At 44.6% G+C, this 21,353-nt stretch overlaps 1 protein-coding gene across 1 annotated transcript in view; it reads right to left on the reverse strand.

Moving 5' to 3' along the window:
- Ptprm (protein tyrosine phosphatase receptor type M) overlaps positions 1-21,353 on the reverse strand; it is a 449,915-nt gene that overhangs the window by 364,277 nt on the left and 64,285 nt on the right. Inside the window, exon 2 of the mRNA XM_051190901.1 lies at positions 15,778-16,049. Within this exon, the coding sequence (XP_051046858.1) occupies positions 15,778-16,049 (272 nt within the window). The remainder of the gene's footprint in view (positions 1-15,777; positions 16,050-21,353) is intronic.

Below are 21,353 nucleotides of genomic sequence, written 5' to 3' on the forward strand. Positions count from 1 at the left end.
GCATGAAATACCAGAAACTTAGCTCTGCACCAGAAGCCCTGATAATAAAACACAACACGCACAGGGGAGAGAGGAACCCCACAGAAGGCCAGAGGTGAAATAAAACTCTGTCCTGCTCGTAAGTTTAATACGTTGTTTTCCGCTGATAATCCAACAGAAAGGAAAAGCTGCCTGGATACTCCTGCAGTGGGACCAGGAAAATTTACTTCTTTACGCCTAAGTTCTGTAAGAGTGCGAATGAGGGACAAAAAGGTGAATTTCCAAGGCAGGCAAACGAAAATCATTTTGAGGCCCCCAAGGCAGGTCTGGGTGATAGTCAGCAGCTAAAATACAAGAGGTGACACAGCTGGCTCTGCAGAGGCCTGCCAGGTGGCTCAGGGCAGTGAGGACCAGGCACTCCACCCAGGGAAGCAGGCAGGCCACACCTTCCTCTCTCCCCCCTGCCTCTCAAAAGCAACCTCAGCTCTGCAGCAGACTCCCTCCGTCCTCGTTCCTCACACAGAATTTCCTTTCCAAACTTCCTTCCCCCAACTCATTGCTTTATCCTGGTCCCTAACTGTATCAGACACTCCCTGGGAAGCCATACCAGGCCAGCCAGGGAAGCAGGGAAGCTAACTTTCTCTGGTTCTCTTAAGTCCATACCCAGAATTATCCCCAGCTCTGTGGCAGAACACGTGCTGAGGTCTCTCCCCTGACTAAGCAGATCCTGGTGGAACAATTCTCTTTCCTCTGTCCTGCGATGCCCCTCACTACCCCCATCTACAACACCCTCATTTCTAAGTGTCAGCTCCCAATACCTAGAACCACATTTCATCTGATCCCCCATTGGCCACCTTACAAGGGTCCCAGAAGAATTTCCTACCAAGAAACACAAAACCACCACACTCTTTAAAGACTCAGAAAGAGCAACAGAAACCAAGGAACAAAACTCCCACCCAACGAAGACAAGACCAGGTATCTATACCTAGGGTTACAATCTTCCCAAATCCAGGTGTGTAGACACCTAATGTAAAAACATAATATCAGCCAGGACAATATGTCTCCACTAGAGCCCAGCATCCCTGCCACAACCCTGACTATGAATGTCTTAAAGATTCTTGATATACAGTTCTAGGTTGCTTTTTGTAAAGATTACATTTGTTTACATAATCACCACAAATATATGAGAGAATATCTCATTCATCTGTTAACCCATAATCTTTTAAATTTGATATACTGCTGTTATCTGAACATAACTGCACACCAAAGAGGACGGAAAAGAAACCCAGGTCAAAGGCACAAAAAATATCAACAAAATCATAGGAGAAAATATCCCTAACCTAATGGAGATGCTTATCAAGGAATAAGAAGTAAGCAGAAAATAGATTAGACCATAAAAAGGAAGTCCCTTTGGCACATGATAATCAAAACACTCAACACAAAGACAAACACTTTCATCAAAGTAGTTGGATATAAAATTAACTAACAAAAATCTGTAGCCTTCCACATATAAGTGACAAATGAAATGAAAAATAAACCTGGAAGGGGGGATTCCTTTCACTATAGCCTCAAACAATATAAAATATATTGTGGTAACTCTAATTAAGCAAGTGAAAGGCTTGTATGACAAAAAATTGAAGACATTGAAGAAACCGCAGAAGACACATGATGTAAAGAATTCTCGTGTTCATGGGTCAGTATGATTAAATATAGTAAAAATGGCAATCTTGCCAAAAGCAATCTACAGATTCAATGCAATCACCACCAAAATCCCAAACACAATTCTTCACAATTTTCAGCTTCATATGGAAACAGGAAATCTGAATCATAAAAGAGCTGCTGTAGGATTCACTATCCCTGATTTCAATTTGTACTACAGAGCTATAGTAATAAAAAGCAGTATGGTGTTGACCCTAAAGTTGACACACTGATCAATAGACTCAAAATGAAGACACAGACTTAAATTCATATACCCAAAGACATCTGATTTTTCATAAAGAAGCCAGAAATATATGATGGGGGGAAAAACTCAAAAACCAAAACACAGCATCTTCAAAGAGTGATGCTGGTCATACTGGATATCCACATGTAGAAGAATGCCAATACAGCAAAATTTACCACCTTGCATAAAACTCAACTCCAACAAACCAAAGACCTCGGCATAAAACTAGAAATACTGGACCCTGATAGAAGAAAAAGAGGGCAATAGCATTGAACTCGTTGACACAGGAAAAGACTTTCTGAACAGAAAACCATTAGCACAGGCACTGAGATCAACAATTAAGTAATGAGTTATCATGAAACCCAGTAACTTCTCCACAGCAAAGGACACCACCATTTGGACAAAGCAGCAGCCTACAGGCTGGGAAAAGATTTTTGTATCAACTACACATGCAATAGACAGATAATATAAGAACCCCCCCCAAAAAAAACTAGATACCATGAAAACAAACAGCACAATTAAAAATGAGGTCCAGATCTAAAGAGAGAATTCTCAAAAGAAGAAACTCAAATGGCTAAGAAACATTTAAAGGTCAACATACTTAGCCATCATGGAAATGCAAATCAAAACCACTTTGAGATTTCATTTTGTATCTCTCAGAATGGCTAAAATCAATAAAACGAGTTACAGCTAATGCAGACTAGGCATGAAGTAAGGGCTCACTCCTCCACTGCTGGGGGCAGTGTAAACTTGTACCCACACCCCCGGTTTTCGAATCTATGGAATATCATAACCAAGTTTTTAAGGCTCGTTATTGCAACCTGCAAAAACCAAACAATGGATGCTAATTTCTTCGTAGACCCCACCAACACGTGCTGTACAAAGTAAAACAAAGTCCCATGCACAAGTCAAAATTTTATATACGTGTATAAAGAACTATCAAGAAAATATAATACTTAATCATTAATGTGTCGCCCTGAGTTCCCATTTCCTACTGCGTTCCCTGGTGTCATCCGGGACTGGGTTACTCCATACTGTGTGCTTGCTACTCTCTGTCCATCCCACTGCTGTGAGGATAAGCAGACAAAACCATCTCAGGGGAGGAAAGGGTTAGCACTTGCTGGTCACAGCCATCAGGGAGTCGGGCCAGGAACTTGAAGCAGGTTTACTGTCACTATGACAAAACTCCATGAACAAAAAGCCAGCTGGGGAGGAAAGGGTTTATTTGGCTTACATTCCCTGAATAACAGCCTACTGAGGAAAGCCAGAGCAGGGACTCAAAGCAGGCAGGAACCTGGAGGAAGGAGCTAAGGAGGGGGCTGCTTACTGGCTTTCTCCACTAGCTTTCTTATAGAGCCCAGGATAGCAGCACTCACAGTCGGATGGGCCCGCCCCCATTAATAACTAATTAAGGAAGTGCCCTACCGGCTTGTTCACAGCCTGATTTTTCAGAGGCGCTTTCTTAATGGTAGTTACCGCTAAGACTTCAGCCTGTGTCAGGTTGACAAAACTATCCAGCACAGAAAGGCAGGAGGAACAGGGCTGGCTTGCTCCTTCCCTGGCGCTCATGCTTAGCTAGCTTTCCTTAGAGTCAAGACTACTTGTCCAGGGATGGCACCACCCACTGGGATGGCACCACCCACTGTACTGGAACCTCCTGCATCAGTTAACAATCAAGATAATCCCCCACAGACCAATACGATCGATCCATGTTTCTCCTTAACGCGGCTTCCCTCTCAGATGACTCTTGGCTATGCCAACTTGGCAGCTAAATCTCACTAGGACATTTGGCTTTTAGCACATGCATTTCATGTGTAAGTGCGTACCTTAGCTTGGGTCTCTGTGGCTGTGATAAAACACCATGACCAAATGCATTTTGGGGAAGGCTTTATTTGGCTTCCACATCCCAACCACACTCTTATCACTGAATGAAGCCGAGGCAGAAACATAAGGCAGGAATCTAGAGGCAGTAGCTAAAGCAGAGACCAGGAAAGAAGACTATTCACTGGCTTACCTTCCATGCCTGCCCACCTGAAAAAATCAGAGCCATGCTTATTGCAGAATGGCTTTATTGCAATATTTAATGTTACCTCTTCTTTGCTTCTTGGGACTGGCTTAATGCAAAACATAATCCATCTTTATAACTCAGCAACTCTTTGTGCTGTAAATTTGCAATGTCCCTAAAATTCCTACATGACCCTGAGATCAATCTTTGCAACACTTTAGTGGTCATCTTTGGACATGCACAGAGCAGCAAAGATCTGAATTGCCTAATACACAGAGTCCTAGCTGAGGGCAAGCAAGGCAATGCTGTCTCCTGCGGGATTTCATGTGATTAAAAAAAAAAAAAGTCTCCTTATGATGGCCTCTGCCTTTCACAGTTGGGAGGGTTTTCTTTTTTTTTTAATTTTTTATTTTACACATCGATTCCAGTTCCCTCTCCCTCCCTCTTTCCCTCTCTTCCCCCCTCCCTCACATGCACCCTGACCACCCTTCCACCCCCCACCCCCACTCCACATGTAGGATGATGCCATCCAGGAGGGGTTATCTAAATCTGTCAAGTCATTTGGAATAGGGACTAGGATTCCTCTCCTGTCTTTAGGTTAAGGCAGTATCCCTCCATGGGGGATGTGTCTACAAAGTCCTTTTGTGCACCAGGGATACATCCTGGCTCCACTGTCTGAGGTTCCTTAGACTGCTCAGGCCTTCTAACTGAGGCTCACGCTCAGAGGTCTGAGTTAGTCCCATGCTGGATTCCCAGCTATCAGTCTGGGGGCCCGTTAGCTCCTCCTTGTTCAGGTCAGCTGTCTCTATGTGTTTCTGTAGCCTGGTCTTGTCTTCCCTCTCTGTATCTGAATTCTAGTTCGACTCAGTGTTTAGCTGTGGGTGTCTGCTTGTTTCCAACAGGTACTAGATGAGGGCTCCATGATGTTGGATAAGTTAGACATCAATCTCATTATCAGGGAAGGGCATTTATGGTAGCCTTTCCACTGTTGCTCAAATTGTTAGTTGGACTCAGTCTTGGGGGTCTCTGGACATTTTTTAGGTTCAGTTTTCTCTTCAATCCTATAATGGCTCCCTCTTTTATTCTCTCTCTCTCTCCCTCTCTCTCTCCTTTCCCTCTCTCTCTCCCTCTCTCCTCTCTCCCTCCCCTGACTCAATCTTCCTAGTTGCACATGCTAGTTCCCTCTCCACTCACTGCCCCCCCTCCCCATGTGCTCTGGAGATCTTGTTCCTTTCCCCTTCTGTGAGGGACCTTATATGAATCTCTTAGAATCCACCTTGTATCCTAGTTTCTCTGGCGGTGTGAATTATAGGCTGGTGATCCTTTGCTCTATGTCTAAAAGCCATATATGAGTGAGTACATACCATGTTCCTCTTTTTGTGACTGGGTTACCTCATTCAGGATGGTTTCTTCAAGTTCCATCCACTTGCCTGGGAATTTCAAGATTCCATTATTTTTTTTTCTGCAGAGTAGTATTCCATTGTGTAAATGTGCCACATCTTCTTTATCCATTCTTCAGTTGAGGGGCATCTAGGTTGCTTCCAGGTTTTTGGTATTACAAATAATGCTGCTATGAACATAGTCAAGCACATGTCTTTGTTGCATGGATGTGAATCCTTTGGGTATAGGCCTAAGAGGGGGATTGTCGGGTCCTGTGGTAAACTAATTCCCATTTTCCTGAGGAACTGCCATACTGATCTCCAAAATGCCTGTAGGAATTTGCACTCCCACCAGCAGTGGAGGAGTGTTCCCCTTTCTCCACATCCTCTCCAGCATAAGTTGTCATTGGTGTTTCTAATTTTAGCTATTCTGGCAGGAGTAAGATGGTATTTCAAAGTTGTTTTGATTTGCATTTGCCTGATAGCTTAGGGTGTGGAATACTTAAGTGTCTTTCAGCCTTTTTGATTTTCTCTATTAAAAATTCTCTCTTCAGTTCTATATCCCATTTTTTAATAGGGCTATTTGGTGTTTTGTTGACTAGTTTCTTAAATTCTTTGTATATTTTGGAGATCAGCCCTTTGTCAGATGTAGGATTGGTAAAAATCTTTTCCCAGTCTGTGGGCTGCCGTTTGGTCTTGTCAACTGTGTCCTTTGCCTTACAGAAGCTTCTAAATTTGAAGAGGTCCCATTTATTAATTGTTGCTCTCAGTGTCTGTGCTACTGGAGTTATGTTCAGGAAGCGGGCTCCTGTACCAATTTGTTCAAGGGTACCTCCTACTTTCTCTTCCAAGAGGCTCAGTGTGGCTGGATTTATGTTCAGGTCTTTGAACTATTTGGACTTAAGTTTTGTGTGTGGCAATAGACATGGATCTACCTGCAGTCTTCTACTTGGCTATTTTTGTGCCAATACCAGGCTGTTTTCAGGACTACAGCTCTGTAGTAGAGCTTAAAGTCGGGGATGGTGATGCCTCCTGAAGTTCTTTTATTGTACAGGGTTGTTTTGGCTATCCTGAATCTTTGGTTTTTCCATATAAAGTTGATTATTATCCTTCTAAGGTCAGTGAAGAATTGTGTTGAGATTTTAATGGGGATTGCATTGAATCTGTATATTGCTTTTGGCAAGATTGCCATTTTTATTATGTTTATCCTACCTATCCAAGAGCATAGGAGATCTTTCAATTTTCTGGTATCTTCTTTAATTTTTTTCTCTAAAGACACAAAGTTCTTATTAAGTAGGTCTTTGACCTGTTTGGTAAGCATTACCCCAACATACTTTATGTTGCTTGTGGCTATTGTAAAGGGTGATGTTTCTCTGATTTCTTTCTCTGTCTCTTTGTTGTCTGAATAAAGTAGGACTACTGATTTTTTTTGAGTTTATCTTGTATTCTGCTAGTTTGCTGAAGGTGTTTATCAGCTGTAGGAGTTACCTGGTAGTTTTTTGGGTCGCTTATGTAAACTATCATATCATCTGCAAATAGAGACCGTTTGACTTCTTCCTTTCCAATTTGGGTCCCCTTGATCTCCTTTTGTTGTCTTATTGCTTTATCTAAAACTTCAAGTTGAAGGGACATGGAGAGAGAGGGCAGGCAGCCTTGTCTTGTTTCTGATTTTAGAGGAATCGCCTTTAGCTTCTCTCTATTCAGTTTGATGTTGGCAGTTGGTTTACTGTATATTGCTCTTATTATGTTTAGGTATGTTCCTGTTGGGAGATTTGTATTAGTGACTTTGCACTTTAAAATGGCTTCAAATGTAGTGTTGAAATACCTTCTGTGGCCTATTGATCTTAAGTTTAAGAGGTTGTGATGGGCACTATAGGGAAGACACATTTGTGCTAAGTAAGGTTTACTCAGGTAAGAGGAGGAGTCATGTTTTTATAGATTCAGTGCTAACGAAATAACATAAATTAACATAGGCAAGGTCATGAATTGTGGCTGACTAGGAAGCCTCCTGTATCCTTTGGTTCTGTATCCACAAATTCAGTTGAGGATGGAAAATATTTCAACACAGAAAATTTAGATCTGTATGAGACACACACCGACTTCATCCCACATGAGCTTGGGTACATTCAAGGTGTTGTGGTCCTACTCTGCTTTCATTCTCCATGTAACAGTAGAATGTCTATTTACATAGCATGGCACCGTGATAGTAGTGATTATAAATAATACAGACAGGATTAAAAATTAAGACTGCAGGAGGATATGTCTGCGTTATATGCGAATATGATACCTTTTTAAGGAAGCGACTTGAGCCTTTGCAGATTTGAATACATGCAAAAGGGTGAGGGCCAGTGTCTGAGCCCGGGTCCCTGGAGGGAGATTGCTGTATGCACTAAGTCAATGTTCTACCGACTGCAGAACTTAGCCGCTGCACTTTAGATTTCTATGTCTCTCACCAGACTCTTCCTGATGGTTCAGTTATCTACAGCTGGGGGCAGGGCAGACTCAGGATTCATTGTCTCCCCTAACATCTCAGGAGGCAGATGCTGCTGTCCCACACTCCTTGGCGACTTTGGGGACAGTCACTGGCTGCCAGATGGGCTGGGCTTTCCTTTGCTCCCCAAATGCCCTGCTGGCATTAGCCTGTGCAGGGTGGCTGACATAAATTCCTCCTCTAGGTGATGCCTGCCAAAGAAGACGGAAGCCACTGAACAATGCAGCAACCTTCTCCCTGCTTCAGTAAGGACCAAAACTGGCCGGCTCTCCTGCCACCACAAGCCCCTGTGTGTGAGCAAAGACAGGGGTTTGCTCGCCCACACCCAGGGAGATGTCTAGACGTGAATCACCTGTCAGCTCCCAGACACCCAGCTGAAGAGTGTGTGCCTGTCTTCACATCCTTGCTGGGTTTAACTGAAACCCAAAGGTGGGTCCTACGCATTTTCTGGAAGTTTTATTCTGCCTTGTTACATGAACAGAGTGAAGAAACACCAGGACTGGAGAGACCCTCAGCAGTTAAGAGCAGGCACTGTCCTTACACATGACCTGGGCTTAACTCCTGGTCCATATCAGCAAGCTCACAAATGCCCGCAATGCAGCTCAAGGCATCTGACATATCTGACTCCCGAGATCACACACACACACACACCATGGTTAATACTTACACACACACACACACCATGGTCAACACTTACACACACACACACACACAACACAAACCTTTAAAAAGGGGAGAAGTAGAAACATAAATAGTAAAATATTTCTGTAACAAAACCAAATAAAATTTTATCATGTTAATAGGAGCAGGCTGCCTTAGCTCAGCCATAGAGAACTCACTCAGCACCCACAAATACCTTGGTTCCATCTTCCTTACAGAAAGGGGGTGAGGGTAATTCTTTATCTGGGTGTGGTGACACACACCTGTAATCCCAGCCTTCAAGAAGCTGAGGCTCCGGAGCTGTATTATAATACCCAGTTTCGCAATAACAGTAACAAGATAAAAATAAAGGAAGATAATGGAGTGAAATCATTCAGGGCTCATTTCTATTGCTGTACCGTCAGAAAATACGATAATGTTTTTGTTACACAAAGACAAGCATAGGTTAGCAACGATTCAATGGAATCCGTTATGGGTGCTTTGGAATGTTCTTTACCCACTTTATTTACTGACTGCCATGCTGGACTAAGGCGATCAGGGTCTCACTCATGGAAGGTAAGTGCTAGTATATCACTGAACTGTAGCTGCAGTGTCCATGTGTGTTCTTTAGTGAGTGAGTGTGTGTGTGTGCGTGTGTGCACTCCTGCGCATGTGTGTGTTGTGTGACTGTGCAATATCTTTCCCTTTACAAGAATGTGATATAATCATAGTTCATTTCCTTCTTATACACAGCAGGATGCAAGAAAGTTAAAGTAGAGAACAAAACAAAAAAACAGGAAGTTGCAAGAGGCGGCTCTGATAAGCCAGCATCAGTAGCAGCAGCAGCACCCACGCGAGGTTTCCGTGTGCCTGCAACAGCGCAGGTGCCTGTCTTTGATGTCACATACAGGATGAGAATGAGATTGAGAGACGTGGTAAGGTTTCAAATATGAAGAGACGATTAAAAGACCATCGCACAAATTACAAACCCTCTGGAATGCAGGTCTAAGTCAATAATGAAGTAAGAGCCTCCTGGGTCCCCACTGGGTTTTTGTTTTGTTTTTTTTTTTTTTTTTTAACCTAACTGTTCATCTTGTAGAAAAGCAGAATGCAGAGTCTGGGGCAGATGCTCAGACTCATGGCCATCCTGGAAGAACAGGTATGCCTTGCTGTCACATCAATATCCCCTGGTTGTCCCTAAGGCAGAAAGTGACTTAATTGTACTGCACTTAGAATAAGGGCGGCCACGGAATTTAGTGAGTGGATGTGTGCTGGTTTTCAGGTGCATGTCAATCCCGCATTTCCCAAGCATGCTCCAAAGACACAAAGATTCATGAGATGCTCTGCAAAAGCTAGAAATGATGCCAGTCCCCAGCTGGGCCCACACCTGCCCTGTCCCCTACTGGAGATGCAGAAACACATGTGGATCCCGAGACAACCTACAGAGGAAGACGCAGTTCACCTGCACTAAATCTCACTGACAGCCAGTGCCTCCTGCAGCCGCTGGATGTGCAGAACACAGTTCTGCAAACCTCTTCTCCAGGAAGCCATTGCACACAGGCTTCTGGGCACCTACAAACTTGGGAGAAAATGAGCGGATTCATGGCAGACACAGTGTAGAAACCTTGGCAGCTGTGCAGGGGATGACAGTTGACGCTAAGTGGTGGCTAAGATCAAACCATTCCTATTCCCTCAACTCCTCATTTACCAGCCAAGCTGTCAGCTGGCAAAGGGTAAATCTTGGTTTAGCCTCCTTCCTACACAAAGAATTTGAAGTAGAGCCCAGATGCCTCCACTCCTAATCTCCTCCCAGGGCCCTCATCATACCTAAGGAACCCGACTCAGTAGGGGGAGTGCCAGGGAATCATCACCCTCCTATTTGATGGCTTCACCCCCCACTTTTTCCTGTTTATAGATGGATCTTCAGATCCCTTTCATGGAGCTGCCCGGGAAGGGATTCCCTGGCTACCTATGGGGTTTCCTCTTTGCAAAGTTTACATGAAACATTCTGCCTTCCTGACCTAAGAATGAAATCAGAATCACCTTCAGAAGCAAGTCAGATTCCAGAGGCTCAGGGGCTGTGAGCATGATTAGAAAGAACTCAGAGAAATCGATTGGCACTCTTTGGCCGCAGGGGCATCTGAAATGCGGGGGAAGGAGAGGGAGGAGGGGAGGCAGAATCAAAGCAGGGAACCATTTCTTTTTATCAGGACAATGAAGCAAAGGATGCTGATGTGAAAGAATATTCCGCAAATGGCAGGAAGTCAGTGTCTAAATCCAGGGAAGCAGGTGCCCCGGGCGGGGAGTAGCCTGCACTTCCCCATAGCCTCTGAGTCCCAGCAGGGCAGCTCTGAGGAGCAACAATTAGGCCAAACATTAATTACGGAATTAAATATGTGTTAATCACCAAATACTTGACAATTTGTGTTTTAACGAGCCATAATTAACCTGCAATTAGCCGTGTTCCATGCCGGTTACCATTGTGAGTGTACCTGCACAGCGTTCGCCCACAAATAGTAAGTGCTACACACAAGGTCTGCAGCAGAGGAAGGCTTACCTCTGGGAAAACATGTTTCAGAACTCTGTAACTGTCCACCCAAGGCCACGTTAGCCGGTGATGCCCAAGTCTGCCTTACCAAAGTGTGCTTTCTTTAATTACTTATTAGGATATTACATAGGAAATCCTTTTGAACAGTTCATATATCCAGCTAAACTCATATTCATTGTGGGCTGGGAAAGTAGCTCACTGGGAAAGTTCATGGATTGCAGGCTCTGTATCCAGGCTACACCACAAAACAAACACATAAAACACCAGTCCTTGGGCTAGAGAGATGGCTCAGTGATTAAGGGCACTGCTTGCCCTTCCAGAGGTCCTGAGTTCAGTTCCCAGCAACCATATGATGACTCACAACCATCTGTAATGAGATCTGGTGCCCTCTACTGATATGCAGGCAGAACACTGTATACATAATAAATAAATCTAAAAACAAAACAAAATCCAAAATACCAATCCTTATTTAACTGGTATCAAAACTATCCAAGAGATTATCAATGAGTATGTGTTAATACTATTTTGCAAACACATAAATCTTCCATTACTTGTGTTCTGGATAGACATTGCGCTCCTGTAAGAAAGCAGACGTATGTTAAGGGAGAGCTGAACCCTGTCTCCTTGGCAGAGGCTCTGGAGAGCACTTTCCCCTTTGAAGATTCAAGTCTTCAGCTTTCGGGCTCACACATAACATCATTTGGATATTGTTTCTCATGGACTGGGTCCCCTCAGAAAATGCGATATGCATGCAGAATACCAGATCTTCTTAAATATTTTGAAATTAGAACCATTAATCATCACAAATCCAGTTAATGTCTTCTATCCAGTATAGGACTCTGTATATAAAAAACTACATGGGGTTTTTCATCCAAAGTAGATGACCCCCCCTCCAGGATTCATATTTGTAAGAACATCAGAAACCAGCCACCGTCCACCGTCTCTCCTATGTGTGCTGGTCTGCAGCTCATGGAAGCCCCCCCTCCTCCTCGCCTGCACCGACCACCATTGACCTGTGGCCACATCCACCTTGGGTGAGGAAGTAGGAAGGATGGTGTTTTTCCTTTCATGTCATCTCTGTTAATACAGCTGTCCCTCCTCTTGCAAGTGGGCACGATAATTCACGTTCTATGGTGGCTTTAAGGCCGATGGCGCCATGTTTAGTCACGTTTCCTGCTGCGTTCTGCGTCGTCTGGGATGTGCTACTTATCATTGCAGCACTGACTTTGGATGTCCACTGCCCTCCCGTAGAAAAGAGAGGGCTATGATGGGGTTCTAGCTGCACTCTATGCCTTTGAGACGCCAAATGTCAATGCATTAAAGACTGGCTAAGAAAGGGGGGGATGGGATGGGAGGGTGGTTGGGGGGCATGGGAGGATGGAAGAGAGAGAGGGGGATGGAGGGAGGGAGAGGGAACTGGGATCGATGTGTAAAATAAGAAACATGAATACAAAATAAAAAATAAAAAGAAAGAAAGAAATCCTTTCTCCCCCAAAGGTTGACACAGTTCTCAACGAAGCAGTTAAGGAAAGGCGAAACACTGATGCCCTACGTGCTGGCATCGGGAGGTGGGACCTTTGGGAAGGGATCAGGCTGTGAGGGTGCTGTCCCCATGATGCAATTAGCGCCCCCAGAAGAAGAGGCATCTGACCTTTGATTCCCAGGCTTCCAAAAATCTGAGTTTAGGCCACCCAGTGGATGGTATTGTGTTATTGCGGCTCAGTAAAGTAAGACAGTAGCAAATGAAAGACCTGCACAAACCCAAAAGCCGTGAGAAACATGTTCCAACCTTAGTGTTCCAACTAAACCATAACACTCTTTAATAGACGGCGAGAATGGAGGGCTCTGGAGTTGAGAGTGGGTCCATAATTGGGAAGGCAAAATAGTTGCTCAAGAAAATAAGAAGGCATTGAAAATAACAATAGCCTGATGAATAGAACCATCCTATTGCAATGTGGTTGAATAATCCCTTTGATAAGTCTGATATCCTAAGATTGGTCATAAATAAAGCCGTTCATTGAACATGCATGGCTATTTAACAAGATCTATATTCTAACCTTGATTGTGGTCAAATTCACACCAAACCATGCTGAGGGGCCTTATGAGAACTCATTCTATGATTTAGGAGGGCAGAATTCAGGCAAAAGTGAAGGAGATTAAACAAAGATGGGCAGGACGTGTACTGACCTGGTGCAGTAAGTCCCATTGGCCTGAGCTGGGGATGAGCCCAGAGCTGGCTCCACTGGAAGGAGGTAGCATGGCCAAGAAGGGTTTTCCTGCTCTGAGAGGGTCCCACCACCAAGCTTCAATACACAGAGACATTAGCCATCCAGCCTGGGGACAACCTGAGCCCTTGCCCGGCCAACCCACTGCCTTGCTGGCTGTTTAAGCCCAGAGAGGAGGAAACTTTGCCCCAAAGGTTTTTTAATTATAATTTTAAAATTATATTGCTAACTGGACACTAGTATATTTATATTAAAATAAGGTATTCATTAAATAGGATTATTTTTCTTCATGAGGGAAAAAGTAGTTTGTTTTTTTACAACTAAAAATAATACAAATGAAGCAAATTTACATCATGTTAATGCCAAAAGGAAAAAAAAAATGACTTTTGTTATCTCATTAGCTAGGGAGATATCAATTTTATGTATTTGTTTTATTATGTATTTGTTCTTTATTAGATATTTTAAATATAAGAATGAAATTAAATATTTAGCCTTAGAGCCATTTTATTAATTGGCCACAGAAGTTTAAATATAACACTAGTCTATAACTTTTTCCTTTTCTTTCTTTTTTTTTTTTTTTTTTTTGTTTTGTGAGATAGGGTTTCTCTGTGGCTTTGGAACTTTTTTCTTTTAGAAAATGTTATGCATATGAGTGCTTTGTCTGAAGGCATGTATGTGTAACACAAGAGAGCCTGGTACTGAAGGTTAGAAGATTGTGCTGGATCCCCTGGATCTGGGTATAGGATGGCTGCTGTGAATACCATAGGCTCAGGCCTTTGGCAAGAGCAGCTCTCCTCATCGCTCCAGACCATAACAATATTTCCAGTTTCCTAAACAAACTTTTGTTGAGGTAGTATAAATTAACATTATTTTCACAGGTTCCTAAACACACTTTTGTGTTGAGGCAGTGTAAATTAACAAACCTGCTATTGTTGGTGACAATACTCTGAGTTTGCATTTTTTACAAAAAAGCTACTCTACATATTCTTGTTCTTATGGTTAATTATTTGCAATCATTCTTCATTGTGTCTTCAGGGCAAATTTCCAATAGTAGCTACATTTAGGTGTAATAAATTTTAAAACCCTTAAAAGTTATGGCCAAAGTATAAGGACTCAGGCATCACGCTGGCCCTCCCCTGTCACCTGGCAGAATGCACTCAGGCAGTGCTCTGGTCAGCCCAGGGTTCCATGAGTGCTAGTCTGCAGGCAGGTGTGAAGGACCCCTTTAAAAGTCAGACCCCGCCCACTTACGCTCTCTTCCCTTCTCTCTCTCTCCTGCTTTCAGTTGATCACCAGCCACCCCTTCTTCTTCTCTTCCCCTCTTCCTCTCCCCCTCTCTCCTCTCCTGTTCCCAGTGTCTGTGTGTCTCTTCCCTTCCCCCTCCCTCCCCTTTCTAATAAACTCCTCATTCAAGCTCTGTCTGCCTGGCGTGTTATTCCCTCCGCCTGGGTCACCCTCGCCTGCTATGGAGCCTGCTATGCTCTCCCACGTGGTCCCTTACCTTGAGAACCCACTGACCTGGGACCCTCACCCGGGACCCCTCCCTTCTCCAGGTTTTATTCCTGTAACTGTAACTAAAGAACAACACAAAGTGTAATCGAATGAGCCATGTGTCGGTGTTACCACAGGGCTTTCTCCACCGTTTAATTTTCACTCAACAAACATTCATCTTTCATTAAATGTCAGGTATTATTTCTCGTCCTGGGGTATAAAGATGAGCTGAACAAGGAATTTATAACCAGCCCATCTATTACCATTGTCAGCCGTGGGTAGAGAAACTGGACTCGAAAGGGTCTTGTCTGTTAAATGCAAAACCTTCACACCTGTGGTGGTTATCTGTAGAACTGTTTGGTAAGGATAAGGGGGTGTGGTCTTCTTGGAGGAGGTGTGGCTTGTTGGAGGGGTGTGGTCTTCTTAGAGGAGGTGTGGCTTGTTGGAGGGGCGTGGTCTTCTTGGAGGAGGTGTGGCTTGTCGGAGGGGGCGTGGGCTTCTTGGAGGATGTTATGGCTTGTTGGAGGGTGCATGGTCTTCTTGGAGGAGGTGTGGCTTGTTGGAGGGGGCACAGCCAACCTTATTGGAGGGCATGGGTCACTGGGACAGGCTTTGAGGTTTCAAAACTCCATGGCATTCCTAATGTCTTACTTTCTGCCTCCCAGGTCTGCCTCAAGAGGTGAGCTCTCAGCTACTGCCCCAGTACCATGTCTATCTGCCTGCTGCTGTGCTCCCTGACATGGAAGTCGGGGACTCACCCTATGCAATTGGAAGCCCCGCATACACCCTTTCTTCAGTGAGTGGCTTATGTCATGCTGTCTTATGACAGCCATAGAAAAATAACTAAGACAGTAAGTTACCACTTTCTTCTTCTTAAAACAATATAAGTCTGGACAGATTTCAATTATGTTCTTGTTTTGTTCACACAACCATGACCCACTTTAAGACAGCCTAGACTGCATTTACTAAGGGATTAAAAAACAAGTTCTTGCAAACCTTTGATGATGCTAATAGAAACATAACTTAATTATGGAAATTAGAAGACTGTTTAAGGCGTGGAAAGAACGTGCACACATACCTGGTAAAAGTTGGGCCAGAAGGTGCTGATGGCCAGTTCTGCCCTGTGCCACGTACGGGTTGGGTCTCCAGACATGTTCCAGATAGGGTTCCCCAATGGCCCATTGTTCACCTTCACATAGACACTGAGTAACCCAGGGGCAGAGTTACTCTTGCTGGATACAAAGTAATGAAAATCGATGCAGTGGGTGTCATTTTCCTTAAGCTGAGGTAAGAGTAGGTGAGCCCTCTGGCCCTCAGGTTTCCCGGAAGCATTCACCAGCATGAAGGAGCCTGTGAAAACAAAATCAGGGTGTCAAGAACCCAAACAGCATTTGTGTGTGTGTGTGTGCTCTCTGAAAAGCCACTATCAGTTATATGAATTGGCAGTGTAATTACACATATTTCATTTACACTTAAAACAGAGAGAGGGTGTGTCTTTCTGTATAGCACAGGCTAGCCTTAAACTCACAAACCTCCTGCCTCAGTCTTGTGGGTGCTGGGATTATGGGTTTATGCCACCATAACTGGTATTCTTAAAACTCCAACTTCTTTCACACCTTTTTGGATCATTATCTTCTGCTTCTATCAATCCCTAATAGGCTAACACAATCAATTAAGAAAACTACCCTGGAGATTACTGAAAGGAGCTTGCTAGATAACAAGCTTGGTATACATTCATAGACCTGCTGAGGTAATGGGGAACGTCCTTCTACATACATGCTTCTCCTATCGATTGATGAATAAAACACTGTTTGGCCAATGAGGCGGGAAGATAGGCGGGGCTAGGAGACGAAGAGAATTCTGGGAAAGGTAGGCAAAGAGAGACTGCAGAGAGATGCCATGTAGTGACCAAAGGAGTAATAGTAAGCCAAGACCACGTGGAAATACATAGATTTATAGAAACGGGTTAATAATTAAGACAGAAGTAGCCAATAAGAAGCCCTAGCCGTTAGCCTACAGTTTTATAATTAATATATGTCTCTGTGTGTTCATTTGGGGCTGTAGGGGCTGCACCAGGCTGAGAAAGAAACTCTGGCTCAATCTGGTAGCCACTGGCCACTTGCAGTTACTTATATTAAAGTCAATTACAAGCCTACACTATTAAAATCATTCAGCTCCTCAGTCACACCAGCCACATTTTCAGTGCCCCATGACCACATGTTACTACTTGTCACTGCACTGGGAAGTTGAGACACATAACTACCTCATTTTCTTCAAAAGCTGCCTGGGGAAGCCCTAACCTATTTGTACCACCATTTATTTATTAGCCATATCCCTGACATAAGCAGGGTCTACTGTACTCCAGTGATCTAACTTTTATAGTTGTTTCTCCTTTTTACCCGTCCCAGTCTCTTCAGTTACAAGGTGTGCCTCGGGGAAAAGATTTGATTAGTGACGCCCTGCAACCCTGAAGCACCTCCAGTCCCTGTACCCCCTCCCTACCTCTCCCCTTTTCAGGACATCAATACTCTGATGTGAACAGGAGCAAATTCCTGAACGAGATGCAAAGCTGAAGCAATGCACGGCGCCATTAAACCCTGCTAACAGCCCCCCAGAAAGGACCACATCTCGTCTGTACGCGCGGAGGAACAGGGCCAAATCCCACGATGTCAGGAGACATCCCTGCCACTTGGTTAATCCATCCTTGGAAATGTTAAGAACCGAGTAAGGGACTCAAGCTTCCTGCCCCCTTCCTTCGTGTTCAGAGGTGGGGATGGGTAAGCCAAGAGGAAGGCAGACCCTTGCTCACGACTCTGGCTGGCAGGAAGAAGTCACCATTTGAAGAGAAAGGTTCACCGTCCTCCTTCAACAACAGAGGGAGTGAGCAGCAGAGCTAGAGTTTACAGTGAGTCAGGGGGCTGGATTCTGTCCCAGGCAGCCCAGTGTGTCTATCTGACTACAGGAGTGCACAGGCATGGGGTGATCTCACACGGCACCGGTAAAATACCTGTATGCACAATCACACTCTCCACCTTGCCCTCACCGTCAGGAAACACACACACACTCAGGTGGCCACTCACCCCACAGTCCTGGGGGGATGCTCATCTTCTCTCTGCAGCTCCTATAACTCAGGAAAAGCTTGCCACAAAAGTTCAGCATACACTGATAACGCAACTGCTGTGCCTTTGTTTCTGTTACTCTGCTCAGCCCGTGGCCCCAGAGTATCTGCCATTCTTAGGTTCTGGGGTATGGGCGTCTTCATTGCTCAGAGTGTGGGGTAGGGGTGTCTTCATTGCTCGGAGCGTGGCCATCAGGACTCAACTGAACTTTTAAGCATGAAAGGTGACCTTCACATCTGTGTGTAGGTTTCCTGACAGCAATGCATCCCAGACAGCTGGTGAGTCTATGGAAGCCATGGGAGCATTTATATTCAGCAATGCCTAGCTGCCCAAAGCCCGAGGGAGAGCCATGGCTATGAATACAGGAATCCCAAGAGGGAGGAAGGGATGCCTTTTAATTGTTTGAATGTATCACCTATCTGCTGTCAAAGGGAAGTCAACTCACCAATCGATGTTTAAAGATCTAAAGCATTCAATTCCAGACTATTGCATCTATTGTTTTAAATAAACTTACGTACCAAATTTTTAATGTTCACTTCTACTTCAATGTTTTGACTGAGAGGCACTGTGTTTCCAAGTGGGTCTCCCTCTGTATCTCCCCAACTTCCCTTCCTCCACAAAAGGCACTCCAATTGCACAAATCACAGATAAAGGCAATCGTGATCCAAATTAACACGGAAACTCTGTTTGTGTTCAGATAACAAAACACCCGTAAGTCATGAGCGTGTATGCAAAAGATGTGATATGCAGACAAATTAAGGGCACTCACGGGAGTCAGCTTCAAGCAGAGCACTCGACGTAGGCATGGAAGGTTTTTAGGAATGAAAACTCTCTTCTGAGAGCATGCAATGTTCCCATTTTTGAATCTTTGGGTGAATTAAATTTAGCTTAATCATATCCATTGGCAAACGGTCTTGATTAGACTATCTTCCGTCATTGTTTGTGACAGCGGTAATAACTGCACAGGATTAGTTTTCCTCTCTACCCCACCATTAAATTTGCATTGGTGTGGAGGAAACTTTAGATAGAAAACAAAGCTGAGCAAACTGAAAATTCTCATCTGCCAGTGGAGAAACCATTCAAGTAACGAAAAGAGGGGTTGTTCTCTACTGTCCAGCCTGTGCCACTCAGTGCTTAGGCCGACAAAGAAATAGCCATTTCCAAGGCCACCTTCTACAATGCTATTTCAGCAAAAGCCACAGGTCCTGATCACCCCTTCCCATCAGCCACTGTGCCTTCCTTTTCTCCTCTACAAGCCTGCCTTCAATTTTTTTTTTTTTTTTTTTTTTGTAGAAAAAAAAAAAAACAGAACATGTTTAAAGTTGGGTTCACTACAGTAGCAGCTTACAAACCATCTACAACGGAGCAGTTTCCTTAAAAGACAAAAATTTCAGTGCATCTCAGCCGAATTTATGTAAAGTGCCATAAACCAAGTTGCTAGACAAATGGAATGAAGACACACAAAATATAAACAGTGGGTTCATTTTCATTCGATGAAAGGAACACAAAATTCCTCTCCTTGATCCTACGAGCATTTTCTGAAGACAAGACTTCCCACCAGTTTCTGTGCTGGCTGCGAGCAGAGCAGCTTCTGGGGAGTTGAGGGCCAGCCCTGAGCCACACAACCCCCTCGGAATGGTAGGTTAAATATTACGATAAAGCAGCAAAGCCGTATTGAGCTCAGGTGCTGCCTACTCAGTCCTTCCAGCACGTACTGAGACCCCTGGGTACTCCAGCCCCGGACAAATGACAGCTCATTTCATAGAGCCTCTGCAAACCCAGCATGTATTTACGCCAGCACCAGGTGACATGCCACACCTACTATAACATAGCTGTCATCTGCTGCAGCTTTGGGAACGATGGCATGAAAAAAAAGTCTATGCATTCCGTATAGGCACAAACTCTTGACAGTTGTTTTTCAAATACTCAGGCTTTGCTGACGTGGAATGGCCCGGAGAGGGCTGAGCGTGCACTTTCGCTCCATAGTAGGTGGCAAAATTCTTTGGCTTGTTCTCGGCAATGGAACAGCTCTAGAAAGCTGGTGGTCTCCAAGACAAAAGCTGCTGAGGAACATTGGGCGGCAACAGGACAAAGGAAATACAGAGGTCAGCATGGTGGCTGAGAAGACCTGAGACCCTCGGTACAGCAAAGAACTGGGTTCGAGGCCAAGGAGAGCATGCGTGCAGCAAAGCACATAAGATGGCTACAGACGTGAGCAGCCGAGCAGGGGTGGGTAAGGTGGCCTGGGAGTGGCTGGTAGATGCTGGGGAGTTCAGTGTTCCTGGCTTCTTGCTCCAAAGGCAATGTTACAAGTGTAATAGTCTTCTATTCCCAGTAGAAAACACGCTAAACACTGCAGCGCAGCATCCACGTGGGAAGTTGGGTGCACACAATATATGTGTACACACACACACACACAACTTTCATGGCAACATTTGTCACTTGCCCTTGCTACCCACTGGCTTCCAGTGTGGCATCTAAATAACCTCATGCTAACTGACTCACAGCCACTGGATGGTTAAAGACCAGATTGCAACTCCTCCTGGCCAGCCAGTCCCAAAGACCTGAAGGCTGCGAGCTTTCCAAGCTGTGCTATAGAGTTCCAACTCTTCTCTGAAGTGTCAAAACACCCAGACACACACCCCCTCTTGCTCCCTCAGCCAGTACTGCCAAGACTACATGTCTCTTCTGATGAGAGATCCTGCAAACTGTAAAGACAGACTAAAAGCTTCTTGGGGAAAAAAAAAATCAAGGATCTGAGGGAGCGAGCTGAAGTTCCAAGGTCTCTGGAGTCAGAGTGTCCAGGCAAGTGCCAGGCAGCTCTCCCAAGGCACCCGTGAGCACCCTGGCAGCTGTGGAAATCAGGGTCTACACAGCCTGCTTCGAATTGGGCACACCACACCACATGCCCTTGTGAAACTGCTGCCTCCTCTACGCCCTTTGCAAATATTCGCCCTTTTGCAAACATGAAATATTTCTTCTGCAGCCATCAGGAAACAAACAAAACATGAGTATAAAATTTCTCTCTGTTCAGCCAAACAGCACAAAATCCTTTTATGTACTCTTCCTTTTGACATTCTTACCCACCCAAATCACTGGTTAACTGCATGCACTTGTGTGCGTTTCTGCCCGTGTGTACTTTATCTGCACTTGCGGTGAGGAGAAAATGGATGACAAGCGGCCACACATACTACTCTAGTGTGTGCAGTCCTTGGGAATGAAGCTGACAGGTCTATCCTGAGATGGCCATTCTTCAGAGTCACAAGAGTTACGATACGGCAGCGGGCAGTCTGTTCTTCCTGAGGAAATTCCACATCCATCTATGTACTAACTACAGTTGCTTCCGGAAAGGCCTCGCAAGGCTCTGGTGATGAGGATTTGGTTTCCATGTTGGCACTGTCGGCAGGTGGCGGGATCTAGGGAGGGAGCCTAAGGTTACTGGAGGCATGCCCTGGGAGGCAACTGGGAGGCCAAGGTCACTTCCCTCTTTCCACCCTTCCTGGAGGTAAGGAAAGCGGTTTTGTTAGGTCACATG

This window comes from Phodopus roborovskii, unplaced genomic scaffold, assembly GCF_943737965.1.
Source record: "Phodopus roborovskii unplaced genomic scaffold, PHOROB, whole genome shotgun sequence".
Classification (NCBI taxonomy): Eukaryota; Metazoa; Chordata; class Mammalia; order Rodentia; family Cricetidae; genus Phodopus; species Phodopus roborovskii.